Source organism: Haematobia irritans, chromosome 3 (assembly GCF_050003625.1).
Source record: "Haematobia irritans isolate KBUSLIRL chromosome 3, ASM5000362v1, whole genome shotgun sequence".
NCBI lineage: Eukaryota > Metazoa > Arthropoda > Insecta > Diptera > Muscidae > Haematobia > Haematobia irritans.
In genome coordinates this window covers 178527721-178544798 of record NC_134399.1, presented here as the reverse complement: position 1 = coordinate 178544798, position 17078 = coordinate 178527721, and the positions used below count along the sequence as shown (strand labels likewise).

The 17078-nt window shown below is 35.4% G+C and overlaps 4 protein-coding genes and 1 long non-coding RNA gene across 5 annotated transcripts; 3 read left to right on the top strand and 2 right to left on the bottom strand.

The window, feature by feature from the left end:
- Window positions 1-1434: 1434 nt before the first annotated feature.
- On the top strand, window positions 1435-6617 carry U3-55K (U3 small nuclear riboprotein factor 55K). The gene is made up of 5 exons (XM_075300640.1): window positions 1435-1644; window positions 1701-2515; window positions 2578-2775; window positions 5911-6047; window positions 6183-6617. Exons 1-5 carry the CDS (start codon window positions 1591-1593, stop codon window positions 6443-6445), a joined length of 1467 nt encoding a protein of 488 aa, XP_075156755.1. The 5' UTR covers window positions 1435-1590; the 3' UTR covers window positions 6446-6617.
- Window positions 6618-7392: 775 nt separating this feature from the next.
- Window positions 7393-9514, bottom strand: HPS1 (Hermansky-Pudlak syndrome 1 protein). The gene has a single exon (XM_075300021.1). It carries the CDS (start codon window positions 9297-9299, stop codon window positions 7509-7511), a length of 1791 nt encoding a protein of 596 aa, XP_075156136.1. The 5' UTR covers window positions 9300-9514; the 3' UTR covers window positions 7393-7508.
- A 1141-nt stretch (window positions 9515-10655) lies between these two features.
- LOC142232111 (uncharacterized) lies at window positions 10656-11282 on the top strand. The gene is made up of 2 exons (XR_012721029.1): window positions 10656-11042; window positions 11110-11282. It is a non-coding gene; the product is annotated as an uncharacterized LOC142232111 (long non-coding RNA).
- A 2996-nt stretch (window positions 11283-14278) lies between these two features.
- Ercc1 (DNA excision repair protein Ercc1) lies at window positions 14279-15304 on the top strand. The gene is made up of 2 exons (XM_075299582.1): window positions 14279-15008; window positions 15067-15304. Exons 1-2 carry the CDS (start codon window positions 14376-14378, stop codon window positions 15253-15255), a joined length of 822 nt encoding a protein of 273 aa, XP_075155697.1. The 5' UTR covers window positions 14279-14375; the 3' UTR covers window positions 15256-15304.
- Ciao1 (cytosolic iron-sulfur assembly component 1) lies at window positions 15253-16455 on the bottom strand. The gene is made up of 2 exons (XM_075299581.1): window positions 16115-16455; window positions 15253-16061 (listed from the first exon to the last, which is right to left on the bottom strand). Exons 1-2 carry the CDS (start codon window positions 16383-16385, stop codon window positions 15322-15324), a joined length of 1011 nt encoding a protein of 336 aa, XP_075155696.1. The 5' UTR covers window positions 16386-16455; the 3' UTR covers window positions 15253-15321.
- Between the last annotated feature and the right edge of the window lie 623 nt (window positions 16456-17078).

Below are 17078 nucleotides of genomic sequence, written 5' to 3'. Positions count from 1 at the left end.
ACTATTTTGGGCTTACTGCAGCAGTAATTCTACTATCAAATAGACCAGAGTGAACTTACAATTTTATTCGGATTAGCAGAAAGTTTCAGCAAAATGATGGCTTTTCAGCAGTAAGTCTGCTGTTCCAAAATAACAGAATGTTTGATGTTTTAAGGCCGGTACTCTGTTCGGTTTTAGCGTTGAAACTCCATACAAAATTAAAAAATGCGAAAAACTAGCGAAATTTTTCCATTTGTGGTACTTTGTTTTTTTTTTCGAGTTGAAAAACTGACGTTTATAGCATGGCGCCATTTGCAATGTGAATTAAGAAATAATTTATTTATTAAAACTATGTGGGTTTATAACACAAACACGGATTATATTTTTGTTCCGAAACTATACAAAGGATCAAAGGAGCAGCAGATCAATTGCCCAAGGAAAATAAAATGTTAATTTTGTAATAACAAACATCAACCACCAACTTAATTCAATATTGCTCCCTGTAAAATAGCGCTCCAAGTTACCTAAATAAACACCGCTTTCTATGTGCGAAATAATGGTTTCTATAAAAAATTTTCGCAAGAATGAACATAGTACCGGCCTTTAGCAAAAAAAAAATGTTAAAATCACAGTTTTTTAATTCTAACGAAAATAAAACAATTTACGTCTACAATAAGGCGTATAAATTTATACTCCGTGTACAGTACCTTCGTAAATATAAAAAATTTTTAACAAATATTAAATTTCATACCAGCCCCCTGGGTAAAGGCCGGTATGCACCTCAAGCGAAAAATTTCATTCCCATAAGAAATGCATTGCTATTCATGCTAACGAAATTTTCGGTAGCGTTCAATTTCGTAAGCTGGTACGCACCTCTAATGAAAATAACAGGGTTGTCAAAAGCATATTTTGGCAGCAAACATTTAATTTATTACAATCATTGTGTGCGTAAAAGTTTTAAAAGGTCTGTAAATAATAAACAATTTATTTGAGGAATATTTGGAATATATATTAACAATATTTAAAAGCGATTAGCTGGTTTAAAATTTGTGTACACAGCCCTGTTTTTTTGTTGCAGACTTAAATAAATTTTTGCTACCGAAAATTTCGCTAGAGGTGCATACCGGCCTTAAGTTGAATTGTATTCAACTCGATTTACGAAAAATTTTAACCAATGCAAGTAAAAGGTTTCGGTTTCGAACAGGCCCTAAATATGATAAATAAATAAATATAAATGTCAAGAATTTCAACAAATGTCTAATTAAATGCTTGTGGAATAATACTAACATCGATTTAGGTAAAATTTTTATAAACTAGAAAACCAACTGCGACCCATGGAGATAAATCCTCACACATGTTTATTGATATTTCCTATTGGGTCATATCGAGCTAACCATCATTTGTGAATTGCAATAACAACAAATAATGTGACAGCTCCTACAAAGAGAGAAGAGAGCCATAAACTGTCAAATAACTTTCACGTGTATTTTGGATCAACCAACCAAACATATAAACGAAAACTGTTGAGCTGATTTTATTTAAAAAAATATATAAACATTATTGAATTAACACCAATTACAACTAACGTTCTGTCAGAATCATTTGAGAAATATGTCTTCCTCCTTTTTTCTAAAGAAGGAACCGAAAACTAATAAAAAACGAAAGGTAAGAATTTAAAAATCATCAACATCTTATAAATTGTTCTCATGTTTCAATTACAGTTCCAGAGTGGCCCTTCTGGTGCTGGCGCCAAAGGTAAAAATAAAAGCAAAAGCTTCCAAGAAAAGCCGCCTGCAAAGAAAAAACCTCAAAAGGAAGATGAGGAAATAGCCAGTGACAGTGAATATGAAAGTGGGCTTGAGGGTGATGGAGCCCCAAATTTGGTGTTCTCATCAGATGAAGCTGAAGAGGAAACACCACAAGACAAAAGACTGCGATTAGCCAAGAAGTATCTTGAAGAAATAGAAAAGCAAGAAGCCGAAAAAGCAGAAGATCAAGAAATACGTGATCATGTTGCACATCGATTACAAACAGAATACTTGGACAGTGTGGGGAAATTAAGAAGGAATATAGCGGCATCAATAGAGGGATACGATGCCGAAAATATAGTTAAGCTGAAACACAAAAAACAACATTTGCCTTTGTGCTCATTAGCCTTATCGCCGGATGGTGAATATTTATTTTCCGGAGCCAAAACACAATTCGTTTTGAAATGGAATCTAAAAACTCTACGAGTTGAAGGTTCTTTTAATGTACAACCTCACAATGAGGATAAAAATACTGATATCAAGAGAAGGTCACATGTCATAGCTATGTGCATATCATCAGATTTTCGATTCTTAGCTTTAGCCGATGGCGGTAATACTATTCAGGTTTGGTGTCCAAAAGAATTAAAACATTTGAAAACTCTCCATGGACACCGTGATGTTGTCACGGGTTTGGTTATTCGCCGAGATACACATGATTTATATTCTTCTTCTCGTGATCGATCTGTAAAAATATGGTCTTTAGATGAAATGGCCTATGTGGAAAGTTTGTAAGTAGTATCTGCTGACATGGGGAATGGTTTTTCTGATTTTTTTTTTGATTTATTTATAGATTTGGCCATCAGGCTTCTGTTACTGGCATAGATGCTTTATCCCGCGAACGTGCCATTACCTCAGGTGGTTCTGATTGTACTCTAAGAATATGGAAAATTACTGAAGAGTCACAATTGATCTACAACGGCCATCGTGACAGCATTGAAAGTGTAAAGTTTTTGAACGATGAAAACTTCATTTCAGGAGGAACAGATGGGTGAGTTTTTGTGGTAATTGGAAAACGTGATATGCAAAAACTCTACTTGAAAATAGTATACTGAAAAGACTAGTTTATGTGAATCTCACTTTGCAAATAGTGCATAACTAAATCTAAATAATCTGAATATCAGAACATTCGATTATATTGGGTTAACCCATGCTAGCCGAAATATAGATTACCAAGGCCGAGGAGATCACCTTAAGATTGTTTTAATTTTTTTTACTTAAATGGCAAAAACGTCCAAACCTAATATAGATTTCAGAATTCGTTACCTTTTGCACGACATGACCACATTTTGCTATGACATTGGCTGAGTCGGTCATAAAACGATTTTCCAGCTAAAGGAATGTAATCTGCCAGTATTTTGGCACATTACATCACAATTGGTTTCTTCCGAAATAAAATGCTGGACAATTTTAGCCATTCTTGGTTTACTCGTGCTTGTATATTCAGTTGATCTTTTACACCAGCCATAAATCGTACTAAAATACGAAATATTTTGTAATACAAAATTTTTTTACAATGGCTAAGACAGTCTCTTTGGGTATAGTTTTCGGAAGCACACTATTAGTATAGAGGGATGTTTTGAACATTAAATAACTGTTTGGAAATGAAAGAAACTAGTTTCGATTTTACCATCGTACAACGGGGTCACTATGTGCACATATTTGGTCAATATTCCCAAAAGCGAAACACTATCGCCTAATATCTCATTCACATTACACTTCCAAAATCCACTTTAATTAGATTTTAACTGTTATTTGCCTTATAAATAACGGATTTAAAATCAATTTTTAATAGATTTCGAGCCTAATGTGTATGAGGCATAAGCTTGAAATTAACTATCTAAACAAGTAAGGAAAGTCTAAAGTCGGACGAGGCCGACTATATTACACTCTTCACTATTATGTATACCAAAATTTTTGATACAATCTTAAAACCTTCAAATTTCCTGAAAGCTGTATAATTGTGAAATTTTGAAACTTTGGCCTCCGTGGCCATATGAATATATATCTAAAGAAATAAGGAAAGTCTAAAGTCGGGCGGGGCCGACTATATTATACCCTGCACCACTTGGTAGATCTAAATTTTCGATACCATATCACATCCGTCAAATGTGTTGGGGGCTATATAAAAAGGTTTGTGCCAAATACATACATTTAAATATCAAAATTTAAGTCGGCTAATGCACTAGGGTGGAACACAATGTTAGTACAAAAATATGGGAAACATTTAAATCTGAAGCAATTTTAAGGAAACTTCGCAAAAGTTTATTTATGATTTATCGCTCCATATATATGTATTAGAAGTTTAGGAAAATTAGATTCATTTTTACAACTTTTCGACTAAGCAGTGGCGATTTTACAAGGAAAATGTTGATATTTTGAGCATTTTTGTCGAAATCAGAAAAACATATATATGGGAGCTATATCTAATTCTGAACCGATTTCAACCAAATTTGGCACGTATAGCAGCAATGCTAATTCTTCTCCCTGTGCAAAATTTCAACTAAATCGGAGTTAAAAATTGGCCTCTGTGGTCATATGAGTGTAAATCGGGCGAAAGCTATATATGGGAGATATATCTAAATCTGAACCGATTTCAACCAAATTTGGCACGCATAGCTACAATGCTAATTCTACTCCCTGTACAAAATTTCACCTAAATCGGAGTTAAAAATTGGCCTCTGTGGTCATATGAGTGTAAATCGGCCGACAGCTATATATGGGAGATATATCTAAATCTGAACCATTTCAACCAAATTTGGCACGCATAGCAACAATGCTAACTCTACTCCCTGTGCAAAATTTCAACTAAATCGGAGCAAAAAATTGGCCACTGTGGTCATATGAGTGTAAATCGGCCGAAAGCTATATATGGGAGCTATATCTAAATCTGAACCGATTTCAGCCAAATTTGGCACGCATAGCTACAATGATAATTCTACTGGGCAAAATTTCAACCAAATTGGGGTAAAACTCTGGCTTCTGGGACCGCATTAGTCCATATCGGGCGAAAGATATATATGGGAGCTATATCTAAATCTGAACCGATTTCAATAAAATTTGGCACACTTGACTATAGTACTAATTGTTCTTCTTGTGCAAAATTTTAAGCAAATTAGGGTAAAACTCTGGCTTCTGGGGCCATATAAGTCCATATCGGGCGAAATATATATATGGGAGCTATATCTAAATCTGAACCGATTTCTTCCAAAATCAATAGGGATCTATTCTGAGCCAAAACACATACTTGTGCCAAATTTGAAGTCGATTGGACTAAAACTGCGACCTAGACTTTGATTACAAAAATTTGTTCACGGACATGGCTATATCGACTCAGGAGCCCACCCTGAGCATTTTTGCCAAAGACACCATGTGTCTATCTCGTCTCCTTCTGGGTGTTGCAAACATATGCACTAACTTATAATACCCTGTTCCACAGTGTGGCGCAGGGTATAATAAAGGTTAGAATTTTTATATTTCATTAAAACATCCTCGCAATAATTATAAAATTTTGAAATTATGCAATTGCAAACGTGGGTTACATAAGGTACGGGATATTTTACCTTTATAGAGGTTTACTCAGTCTACCAGTCTATCGGAATGCCGGTTTACAGAAATATGACAATCATAAATTAAGAAAAGCAACCTTCATATTAACAATTGGGAGCCCGTTAGAATCTGGGTTAGAACCTACAGCTATGTATATCCCACAAGTCAAGTACTACTACTTGGTATCATAGTCATTCACATTATAACATACTTCCAAAAACCACTTTAACTAGATTTCAACTGTCATTTGCCATATAAAACCCTCTATTATATATAAAATATTGTAAAGAAAATTCCCGGGAATTCCCGCACTTAATTCCCGGGAAAGCGGGAACGAAAAAATAGCAAATTCCCGGGAATTCCCGGGATCCCGTTCCCGGAAAAAGCCCTAGTTCAAAGCCACTTTCACCCTTTCCCAAAACGAAGACTGCAATTTTTTTCAATGTCAACTCTTTGCACATCGTTGTTCTGTGGCTTGGATGAAAATTAAATGTTTTGTTATCTGAATATCATCATAATCCGTTCGCATACCAGATTAAAAGAGAACAAAAAATAATTTACAATTCATATTTTTCAGGTCGATAGGTCTCTGGAATGCATTGAAGAAGAAACCTCTACACACTGCAACGTTAACGCATGGTGTTCAATCGAATGGCGAAGCAAATTGGATAACAGCTTTAACATGTGTAGTTAATACAGATTTATTTGCTACTGGTTAGTTGCCCAACAATTTTTAACTCCTAATTTTTTTTTTTAATTTTAAAATTACCGCAAAATTATTTTATTTATTTGAGACTATATTTATTTGATTGTATCGAATTAAAAAAAATATATTCTTTTTATTTACAGGTTCCTGTGATGGCTATATTCGCCTATGGCAATGTGTGGAAAATTTCCGCAAACTGAAACCTCTATTAGAGATTCCTGTGGAAGGTTTTGTCAATAGCTTAGTTTTTAATTCCGAAGGAACTAAATTATATGCAGCAATTGGCCAAGAACATCGTTGGGGTCGTTGGTGGCGTTTGAGTGAAGCCAAAAATCACATTATGGTTATAGATTTACAAAGATCCATAACAGAGGCTACGACATCTGCAAAAAGTAAATCTAAATAAGAATTTTAGTTTATTTAGGATTTTTTTGTGAAGATTTGTTATAAATTCTAAATAATGGATAATATTTTGTTTTATTTAAAAAACAATAATTGTCTATTTAAGTCGTTTCGACTTATAAATTGTAGAAATACATATTTTATAAATAAATGAGAGTTTTTATTTAGGAAAATTTGATTTAATGGTTTTGTTAAGTCCTCGGGAATCCTGCTGAAGGACTCGTATTAATAGCGCCAAGAACAACAAACCTGACAAAAATGTGTCCAACGAAAATCATGGGATCCCTTCGCTCTTGCCATATCTTATTTCTTACCATAGAAACTTCAGCCATATTTCTTATAAATTTCAAGTACATTGGCACCGGTTACGTTGAGTTTCGTAAAAGTGACACAGTTATCGATGAATTCAACCGATATAGGAAAGAATGGAAGTTCTGATCAACTCAGAAACTACAGTCTCTTCATTTTCAAATAGTGCCTAATTTCATTACGAATTGTGACAAAGTCATAAGACGGTTTTAAGGTCATGGAAGTGCTTGAAGCGTGCTTGCGTTGCATACATAGGATCAAGAATTCAATTCAAGCTACGGTCAAATCTTAAAACATTTATCAGTGATGGCTTATGTTTTATCTCCCTTTTTATTGACAATTTTTTCATTTATTTTATCACAAAAGTCACTTTGGTTGACTGGAAAATTTATGAAAATTCAAGAATGAAAAATAATTGATCACCTTTTGTTGCTCTTAATAAACAAAATTGCTCAGTATTAATTATTTACAATTTGCGATAATTGAAAATTCAACTTTTGTTCTACGCGGTCGATTATTTGTTATTAATTATTACCGCAAATTATGAAAAGACGATTTCTATTCAATTCATTTTTATATGTTGATTAGAATCGCATGCAATAACCATCGAATCCACCAACCAAAAATGAAAACCACATCATGTAAATTGTCTTGTCATAATTTAAAATAAATATTGCACTTTTATTTCTTTTTTAGTTAATATAAAATAAATAAAAAGTTTTGTCTGTTTTTTTTTATCAACAAAAATATGGCATCCTTTAGAATGTATCGTCACCAACAACATCAGCAATTGTGGCCACCAAGCGTCTGGCATGTTCGACGGCACATGTGGCTGTTACCAAACCGAGGTGAACCAAAAATAATTCGTAGCATTTAATTTTATTCACCGGGGTCTTGGGAAAGCATATTTCGGTCAGAAGTTGATAGTAATCACCAGCCAAGAGGCCTGGCTCAAAATTTGGTTTAAATGAATTAGCTGAATTGGCCGAGGGTAAGTTCAAATATTTCTCCAAGTCTATGGATCTCGATGATCCCGTCGATTGGTCTTCGAACCACAAGAAGTAAGCATAATTGAAGGTTTTATCTTTCCACATCAATGATGAATGTCCTTTTTTCAAATGTCTTCTGGAAAATTCCAACATTTCGAAAAGTTTCGTCGATGGTATTAAAGGATTAGATGTCTTCAAGTCTGGCGAAATCATTAGACCAGATGAACGATTGATATAGATGAAGTGAATGAGACCGGGGAAATCATCTAGATAAGCTTCAATGGTAACATTTCTTTCGGCCTTTACGGCTAGAAATTCGGCAAATTCCAAAAGCTTTCCCTCAACCACTGAGGCCACTTCAGGAAGTTGTTGAAAGTTAACAGAAGAGGAGTCGCAACATGTCAATGTAAATAAGAGCTTCAGATCTTCTAGGAATGATGGAATATTCGACTCAATCCTTACAACCAAGTCTCGTTCGTAGGTTTTAAGGAATTCGTTATACATTTTCTTAAGATTTTCCCATTTGGCGGAGAATTTTTTCGTACAACTCTCCACATCATCTCCCTTGAGTTTGACTTTCTTGAGAGCATCCAATGATTGGCGTACAAACGATTCTAAAGACTCATAGGTGGGTTTTAAAGCCTCAGCATCTCCCTGCATTTGTATGGAAATGATTTTTTGCAAAACAAAGAAGGTATCGTAGAGACTGCTGGCAACTGTTAGTGGAGGATATTCGACCAATTGTATTAACACCACACCCTTATTCAACTTATTCAAGTGGGCTATACATGGCACACAACCAGATTGTGGATCTTGGGCAATACCTTGAAGAAAGATGGCCATGGTTTTGTTAAGTCCTCGGGAATCCCGCTGAAGAGCTCGTATTAATAGCGCCAAGAACAACAAATCTGAGGGACTCAACGGCAACGCTGTCTTACTTGAGTTGACAGCCAAGAATTTTACTCCAACAAACATTAAGACATGACATTTCATATGACCACCATCCCTCAAGCAATCTAATGCTCTATCCAAACTGCCCTTTACAGCTCTCTTTAGCTCAGCGTTGATCAATAATCGTGGTAAAGATTCTACTTGTAGTATTAAATTGGTGTCGTATATTTCGTCCTCATAGCACTCCATACACTTGCTAAACAACTCCTCTTGGACATCACTTGCAAACAAATTGGGTCCATATAAATGTTTGGCCAATGCCATAACCACACCCATTTTCCTTTGCATTAGCTCCAATTTGTCCTGAGCTATTGATATGAATTGGTAGCCCAATACCTCGCCAAATACCAAATTCAAATCTTCTTCACATTGTATACTGGAATAACAGTTGTCAAACTGGCAATGCATTATTCTCTGGGAATTAATTATGGGACTGAAGAGTTGTACCAACACATTTTGATCTACTTTTGGTCCACAACTATCCTTTGAGAAATCCTCTGGCAACAAGCCGTGGTCAATCGCTTTGTCCAGTAGATGAATTTGTAACACTTTATTGAATCTCTGATACACCACATCATTGGCATTATTAAACACAATCAAGCCATTCATGACAACCACATTAATCTTTTCCGGAATGGTTCAAAGGAATTTTAGACAAGCATACAACTTTTTCTGATGGAATGCAAACTGATAACAAAATGACAAACGTGTAGAGAAATTTTCGCATAGGTAATGCACCGTGTTATGGTGTTTTAGTGGGTGGTTGTTTTTGTAATGTATGGGGAAAGCAAAGACCCCAAAGACCTCTTTAATGGTCTTTGGGAGAGATACAAAACAAATGCATAGAACAATGAGAAAAATGTAAACAAATCAATATTGTGAATAACTATTTGATGAGAGAGAATGTACTGCAGGATACTTAATGGAAACGTAACGTAGTGAAAATATGCGTTGAAACGAAATTTTTCATAGCAATGGATATTTGAGGGTATCTATCCCTGCCAGCATTTCAAAGTTCCATTTCATCCTCATCGCTACCATAGACTCGTAAATGATACTACAAGAATCGCCAACTGTTGTGGGGCAAGCATATCAACAAGTACGAAATATACATGAAAGTATTTTGCCAGCACTATTGTTACAACTCTGCCAGCATTTCAAAGTTCCATTTCATCCTCATCGCTACCAGAGACTTGTAAGTGATACTACAACAATCGCCAACTGTGATGGGGGAAGCGTATCCTCGCCAGCATTTCAAGATCCATTTCATCCTCATCCCTACCACCCTGCCAGCATTTCAAAGATACATTTCATCCTCATCGCGAACAGACTCGTACGTGATGCGCTTTAGAGACTATCAGTTATTCCGGACGGAATATCGGTGTTTGTAAAGAATCTTACAGTGTGTCGGATCGATACGACTTGTCGGCGATGAAAAAATAATCGGTAAATGTGTTATCGATTCCATAAACATGCAGCTGTATCGATTATGCCTTCGGACTTAACTTATAATGTGCACAATATCATGGCTGAACAAGAAGGTTAAATCATGGGCCCTTATCATTACAATTTTTTTATTTCGACAAAATTTTAAGATGTCAAAATCATATGTTTATTGTGATTGCAGCTCTCAAAATGACACTGCATAGAAATGCATCTCAAACAAACTCGCGCATTCATAGCTGGAGAATTGTTCAAAGATGACTTGAGTATCTTGATAACATATTCCAGACCCATAATCCCTGCCAGCATTTCAAAGTTCCATTTCATCTTCATCGCTACCACAGACTCGTAAATGTCACTACAACCATCCTACTGTGATGGGGGGCAGCATATCATAAAGTACAAAATGTACTTCATACATGTATTTTGCCATCACTACTTTTACAAAAGCCATTTTATTTTTTGTGAAACACCAACATAGACCAATTAAAATAGACATACCTTGACAATTCACCATGGTTTTGTTTATTTGCAGTGCGCAGTCATTCCACTCAATTGCGCAGTCAAGTGACTCAATTTCTTTTTGGAAAACGAGAATAACCGTATAAATTAGTCAATTTGCATTACAAAAAAGGTGTGGATGAACAGTGTTTTATAACCTTTCACAATATTTGGTGTTTCAACGAGAGAACAAAGGAAAGAAAACAAATTAAAGCCAAATTAAAAAATCACTCAATTGCAGACGAAAAAGAGCCCTCTACGGTGTGCAGACAAACTACAGCGCTGTGAATTCACTTTACATGTCTATACCTTCCTTGGTCTATGACGCCAAGCGCAACCAGCTTGTTATATTTTATTTAAATAAAAACGAAAATAAAGTTTTAGATTTTACGCTTAAAATTGTGAAAGGTATATTGGTGAACAATTTTTGATTTTCCAAATGGAATAAAGTGATTGTTTTTCAAATATTTTACAGACACGCTGCCTCCATCGAATAAAAACACTGGCTGATAGACGCTGCAACATGTAACTCGCTACTTGTAACTCTACATCATCATTAATGCAAAAAATTATGTTAAATGTGATGATAAATGTTATATTTTTAAGAATTTGTAAATGATTAATCAAATTAATAAATATCTAAACAAACGTGTTTTACTCGACCACAATGATTCTTTTACCACTATCTTAAAATGTGCTTTTTCTGATTGTTTGGAGGGTCTCTTATTGGCGTCGTTCTAAATTGATCTATAAAGGCACCTAATAATTGCACTCATGCGAAACCTTTTTGTAGTAACTTGGCGTGGTACAACTTCTCAATAGTGACGGCGCTTTTCCGACGAGTTTTTGATATCGTATATGATTGTTTTCGACGTACTGGGGATTCTCAGAAGCGCCCCCAAATTCAAAAAATGTTGGCAGGGATACCACGCACATCAGTTTTTAAACTGCATCATAAACTGTTTTTTTTTTAATAGATGGCGAAGATCCATTTGACTGACTTCCATTCTTAACTTTGGTGGGTATTATAGTCTTATTTGTCTCATATCGGCGTTCCTCGGATGAATTATCCACTTCACAATCACTCATAGGTGACACAATTAAATTTGAACCTTTATTTTTCTCTGGATTTTAATTATTTTTTCAGGACAATTGAAAGAATAAATAATAGCCACTTTTACCAATGCCATACGATTTTTTTATCAGCTGATTTTGACTTCTTAAAATTGTAAACAACATATTGAAATTTGTTGTTTTTGTTATCGTGATTCAACCTCCTTAGTGTGTAAATATAACCATAGCGATAGGCGGTAGGCGAAACATTTTTGCCGCAACGGCAAATACAATAAGCTTGACGGCGAATAATTCCCTTTTTCACGTTTCCTAGCGTTTTTGTTGTCAATACAGCACGCTTTGACAAAAACATACAATGGCTTGAATAAAAACATACAATGGCTTGTTATTTGTTGAGTTATTTCAAGAAAAAATAATCTACACGTGCCCAGGCAACAGCAATTCCTAGTGGTGAGTTAAAAAAATTGATAAGCGATGGCAACACTATACCAGTTTTCTCCAAAGAGTTATGGCCAGTTTCTCATCCTCCGATTAATTTTAACCGGTGGATAGACCTCCGGTTAGTAAAATTTTTGTATGGGATCAGCTGTTTTATCGACACGATAAATAATAACAAGACATTGAGAAACTGGCCCTTAGAATAAGTTTTAATTTAGCGACACGCCGCTAGCCGTCACGGTATTCCGTCGCGGATTTTGGGCTTCCCATAAGAAATACACGTAAATAAATGTTCGCCTACCGCCTATCGCTATGGTTATATTTACACACTTATTCAGCCATGCACAATATATGGGATATGATCGACACGAGCACTTTCGTCCGGAATAACTGATAGTCTGTAAAGCGCATGACACTGCAACAACCGCCAACTGTGATGGGGGAAGCGTATGAAAAAGTATGAAATGTACATGAAAGTATTTTGCCATCACTATTGTTACAAGAGACATTTTTTATTTTGTGAAACACCAAGCGCAACTAGCTTCTTATAATTTATTTAAATAAAATCGATAATGAGGTGCTGAAAACATAGTTATTTCGCTTAAAATTGTAAAAGGTATATTGGTGAACAATTTTTGGATTTCCAAATGGAATAAAGTGATTGTTTTTCAGATATTTTACAGAAACGCTGCCTCCATCGATAATAAAAACACTGGCTGATAGACGTTGCAACACGTAACTTGCAACTTGTAAATCAACATCATTCTATTATTAATGAAAAAAATTATGTTATATGTCCCTGCCATTTTTTGAATTTGACAGCGCTTCTGAGAATCCCCACCACGTCGAAAACAATCGTATACGACATCCAAAACTCATCGGAAAAGCGCCGTCACTATTGAGAAGTTGTACCACGCCAAGTTACTACAAAAAAGTATCGCATGAGTGCAATTATTAGGTTCCCTTTTTTACCAAATTTAGAACGACGGCAATAAGAGCCCCTTCAAACAATCAGAAAAAGTACATTATAAGATAGTTGTAAAAGAATCATTGTGGTGAAGTAAAATACGATTGTTTAGATGGTTATTAATTTTACATTTATACATTCTCATAAATATAACATTTATACGACTATCACAACACCCTCTGCCAGCATTTCAAAGTTCCATTTCATCCTCATCGCTACCACGGACTCGTAAGCAAAGACAATAAACTCTAGGAAGATAGGAAATTGGCTACTGAGGAGATCAAACCATTTACCGTGTTAGTTTCATACTCGAACCAAACGCGTATACGACAAGTATTGACATATCATTAAAATGCAAATAAAAATAAATTAAGTGCACGAAATAAATTTCCATAAAGGGGAAAATGTAATTTTTTTGTTGTAGCCTAAAATTTAACATTGTTTCATTAAGAAAATTAAGTTTTTCATTTAAAAAATAAAAACGAAAAATAAATAAAAAAATTACAAACATGTATGGAACTAACATGGTAAATGCAACATTTGGTATGACGCAAGCCAATTAACTATCTTCCTCAAGTTTATTGTCTTTGCTCGTAAGTGACACTGCAACAATCGCCGTCAAATTCAAAAAATATTAGGTACACACCTTTTAATGTAAACGATTTCTTGTATTTTGAATACGATGTACTCAAAATTAGGTGTAGTACCTTATTGCCTACACGGGAGGGTTTAAAATTTTGAAAGAGAACGAACGACTTAAAAATCAAGAACTGGCAAAAAAAAGATTGTTTTTTACATTTTAAATGAATTTCACGAAAAATATTAATTTCCCCTCATCCATTTTAACCAAAACCAACATACTACCACATTTTTAATGAAATATATTTTCACGCTAATCGCATTTTTCATCGATGACGCTTGTTTTTTGATCAACTGATACGACAACGACACGTAAATTTTTGTTTTTTTCTGAATCTTTACGAACGCAAACGTTGTGCAAACGTTGGAAAATCGTTTGTATGGGCTGTCGTATATCAAAAACAAACAGCTGGTACGCCACGCTACGCTTTGGATGCATAACCAGGCCTTTAATTATCAAAATTTATTGGATACACGAATGGAGCTAATGTTAAATCATTTCCCATGTTATATCATCATCTGTTCATCTATTGTGAATAAACGGTCATTGTGAATTACAACGCGATTTCAATTTTGCAAGACTTTTGTATTGTATTTTAATTGTACGCAAAAGAAAAACACTCATGGATGATTATGATGATTCCTTTGATATGGCCCTGGCTACAATGGAACTTCCCACAGCGGCAAAAGTACCACGAAAGGTTCCCCATCCAAATAAAGAAGAACCAAAAGTGAACGCTAAAACAACGAGCCAATCATTGCCGCCATCACAAACAAAACCAATAGAGGATGATGCAGGAACATCAACTACCAGCTTAGGTGCAAAGAAGACAGCAGCTAATCCACATTGTATTCTGGTACATCCGAAACAACGAGGAAATCCTATATTAAAATCTATACAAAATTGTCCATTGGAGTTTCGTGACGACATTATACCCGACTATGTAGTGGGACGTACGACATGTATTTTGTATTTATCCTTAAAGTATCACACACTAAATCCTGATTATATCTGTCAAAGGCTAAAAGAATTGGGAAAAATGTATGAGTTACGTGTGTTGTTGGTACAAGTCGATACTCCAGAGCCACAGGGAGCTCTTAAAAGTTTAACTCGAATCAGTCTGCTGGCGGATTTAACTCTTATGCTTGCTTGGAACGCTGAGGAAGCTGGTAAAATGATAGAAACATATAAGTTGTTTGAGAAACGACCCCCAGATTGGATTATGGAACGAGTCGAATCAAATCCACATCAAAAAGTAAGTGATGGCAAGTGTATTTATTTGAAAAGATTTCACATGAACATCATCGTTTCAGCTTGTTTCCGCACTCACAAACATAAAACCTGTAAATAAAACCGATGCTGTTACGCTTTTGCAAAATTTTGGTAACTTGGAAAATTTGATAAATGCCAGTGAAGATCGTTTATCACAAGTCATAGGTTTGGGACCTCGCAAAGCCAAAAAATTGTACAAAACCTTACAAGAGCCTTTCTTAGCAAAATAATGAAATTATTTCCTAATTTATTACAAAAATACATGAACAAAAAATCTCATTTATCCGCATTATTTCTTACTCCGTATATTTCCATATTTTTATAGTACCATCATCACTACACGATACAAGCTGATTTGGTTGTACAGGATTCCACGATACCTTATTTACATCTTGCATGTGAGCTTTGTCCTGAGACGAGGCCAGCACAAAGACAGGCTCATTTTTAGTGGACGTCTCCTCGTCTTCTTTAAACACCCTAATGGCATCGTCGCCGCAAGCTGTGGCAATAAGGCCAGTTAATTTGCACCATGACACATCATAAATTGTGCGTGAATGTTCGCCACCAACAGTGCAGACACATTTCCAAACAGTTTCATTGTCTGGAGTTGCAATACCCTCTTGATTGCCCGGAGCATAGCCACGCCACACCTTCATAGTACAATCATCACTAACGGAAACGAGTCGATCGCCCTGGGCATCAAAATCTATGGCCCAAACAGTGCTGGAATGACCCGGCAAAGTGGCGGTACATTCCCAGTCATTATCCAAAGCATTTTCAGCAAACATTTTAATGGTATTGTCATAGGAACATGAGGCAAGAACCTCTTTAGTGGGATGCCAAACTACACGTTTAACATCTTGGGTATGTGCATTTAGAACGGCGGCACATTCGAATTCATCATCACCGGTTACTTCCCAAATCCAAACAGATTTATCGCGAGAACATGTGGCCAAAAGAGTTCCAGAGCTAGACCAACTACAACTTTTCACCTCATTTTCATGACCCTCCAAAGTAGCATTGCATTCAAATTCTCCTGTAAGGCAAAATTGCTATAAGATTCTTGTAGTTATTGCCTACTCTACTTACCAGAAGTCTTTGACCATATCGCTGTTGTTGCATCAAAACTTGCAGAAGCAAGATACTGTCCACATTTGGACCATGCCACATCTCGAATTGTTCTCTTGTGACCATCGGAAAGAATGGTTTTGGTAGTCCAGTTATTACCGGACATCGACCATATGCGAATAGTCTTGTCTTCACCACATGAGGCAAAAGCATTGCCTTTGGGATGCCAAGAAACGCACCAAATGCGGCCTTTATGTCCTTGTAGTACTTGTTCACACTGTAATTTTCCCATTTTACACGGATTTCTTAAGAATTCTATTGCGTTTAATGTTCGCTGTTTTATTGATAACCATATGTAATATCAGCTGATACTGTCATTTTATTAATTATTCACAATTGAATCTACCTATCGGTGATGCCATACTTTTTAATGGGCAATTCATTAAAAGTAGCATTATGGTTGAGATAAACTTCAAATCAAATTTGAAAGTGTTTTGAATTCAAACATTGCTTAATTATATAAAGTAATACAATGAAATGGATACAGTATGGGACACAGGTGATCAATTTTTATCGGCCGATTTTGAATAAATTATTTAGGAAATTATTGTTATTTCTTTATATTATGATAATATGATATGGTTTAATTACCTATGGGACATCGTATATGTATAATCCTAGTAGTCGCCGCGTCCTAGAACGCATACCTTCATGTAAGATATACATTTTCAATCAGGCCTGTTCACAATTTCACAAAATTTTGTGATTGCATCGAAAATAAAATCCTTTGATTTATAATCCTGGTTCTGGAAAACGAGCGAATTGGTATGGAATTGAAAATCGCAAAAAATTGTCATGCCATATTCAAGAGGGAAGCTCACAAGAATCATTGTGATCAATTGTTTGATGTTTATTAATTTGAGTAAAACTATATAAATTCTACCAGTGTGTTTGTATTTTATATCAATGAAATATATTGCACAGA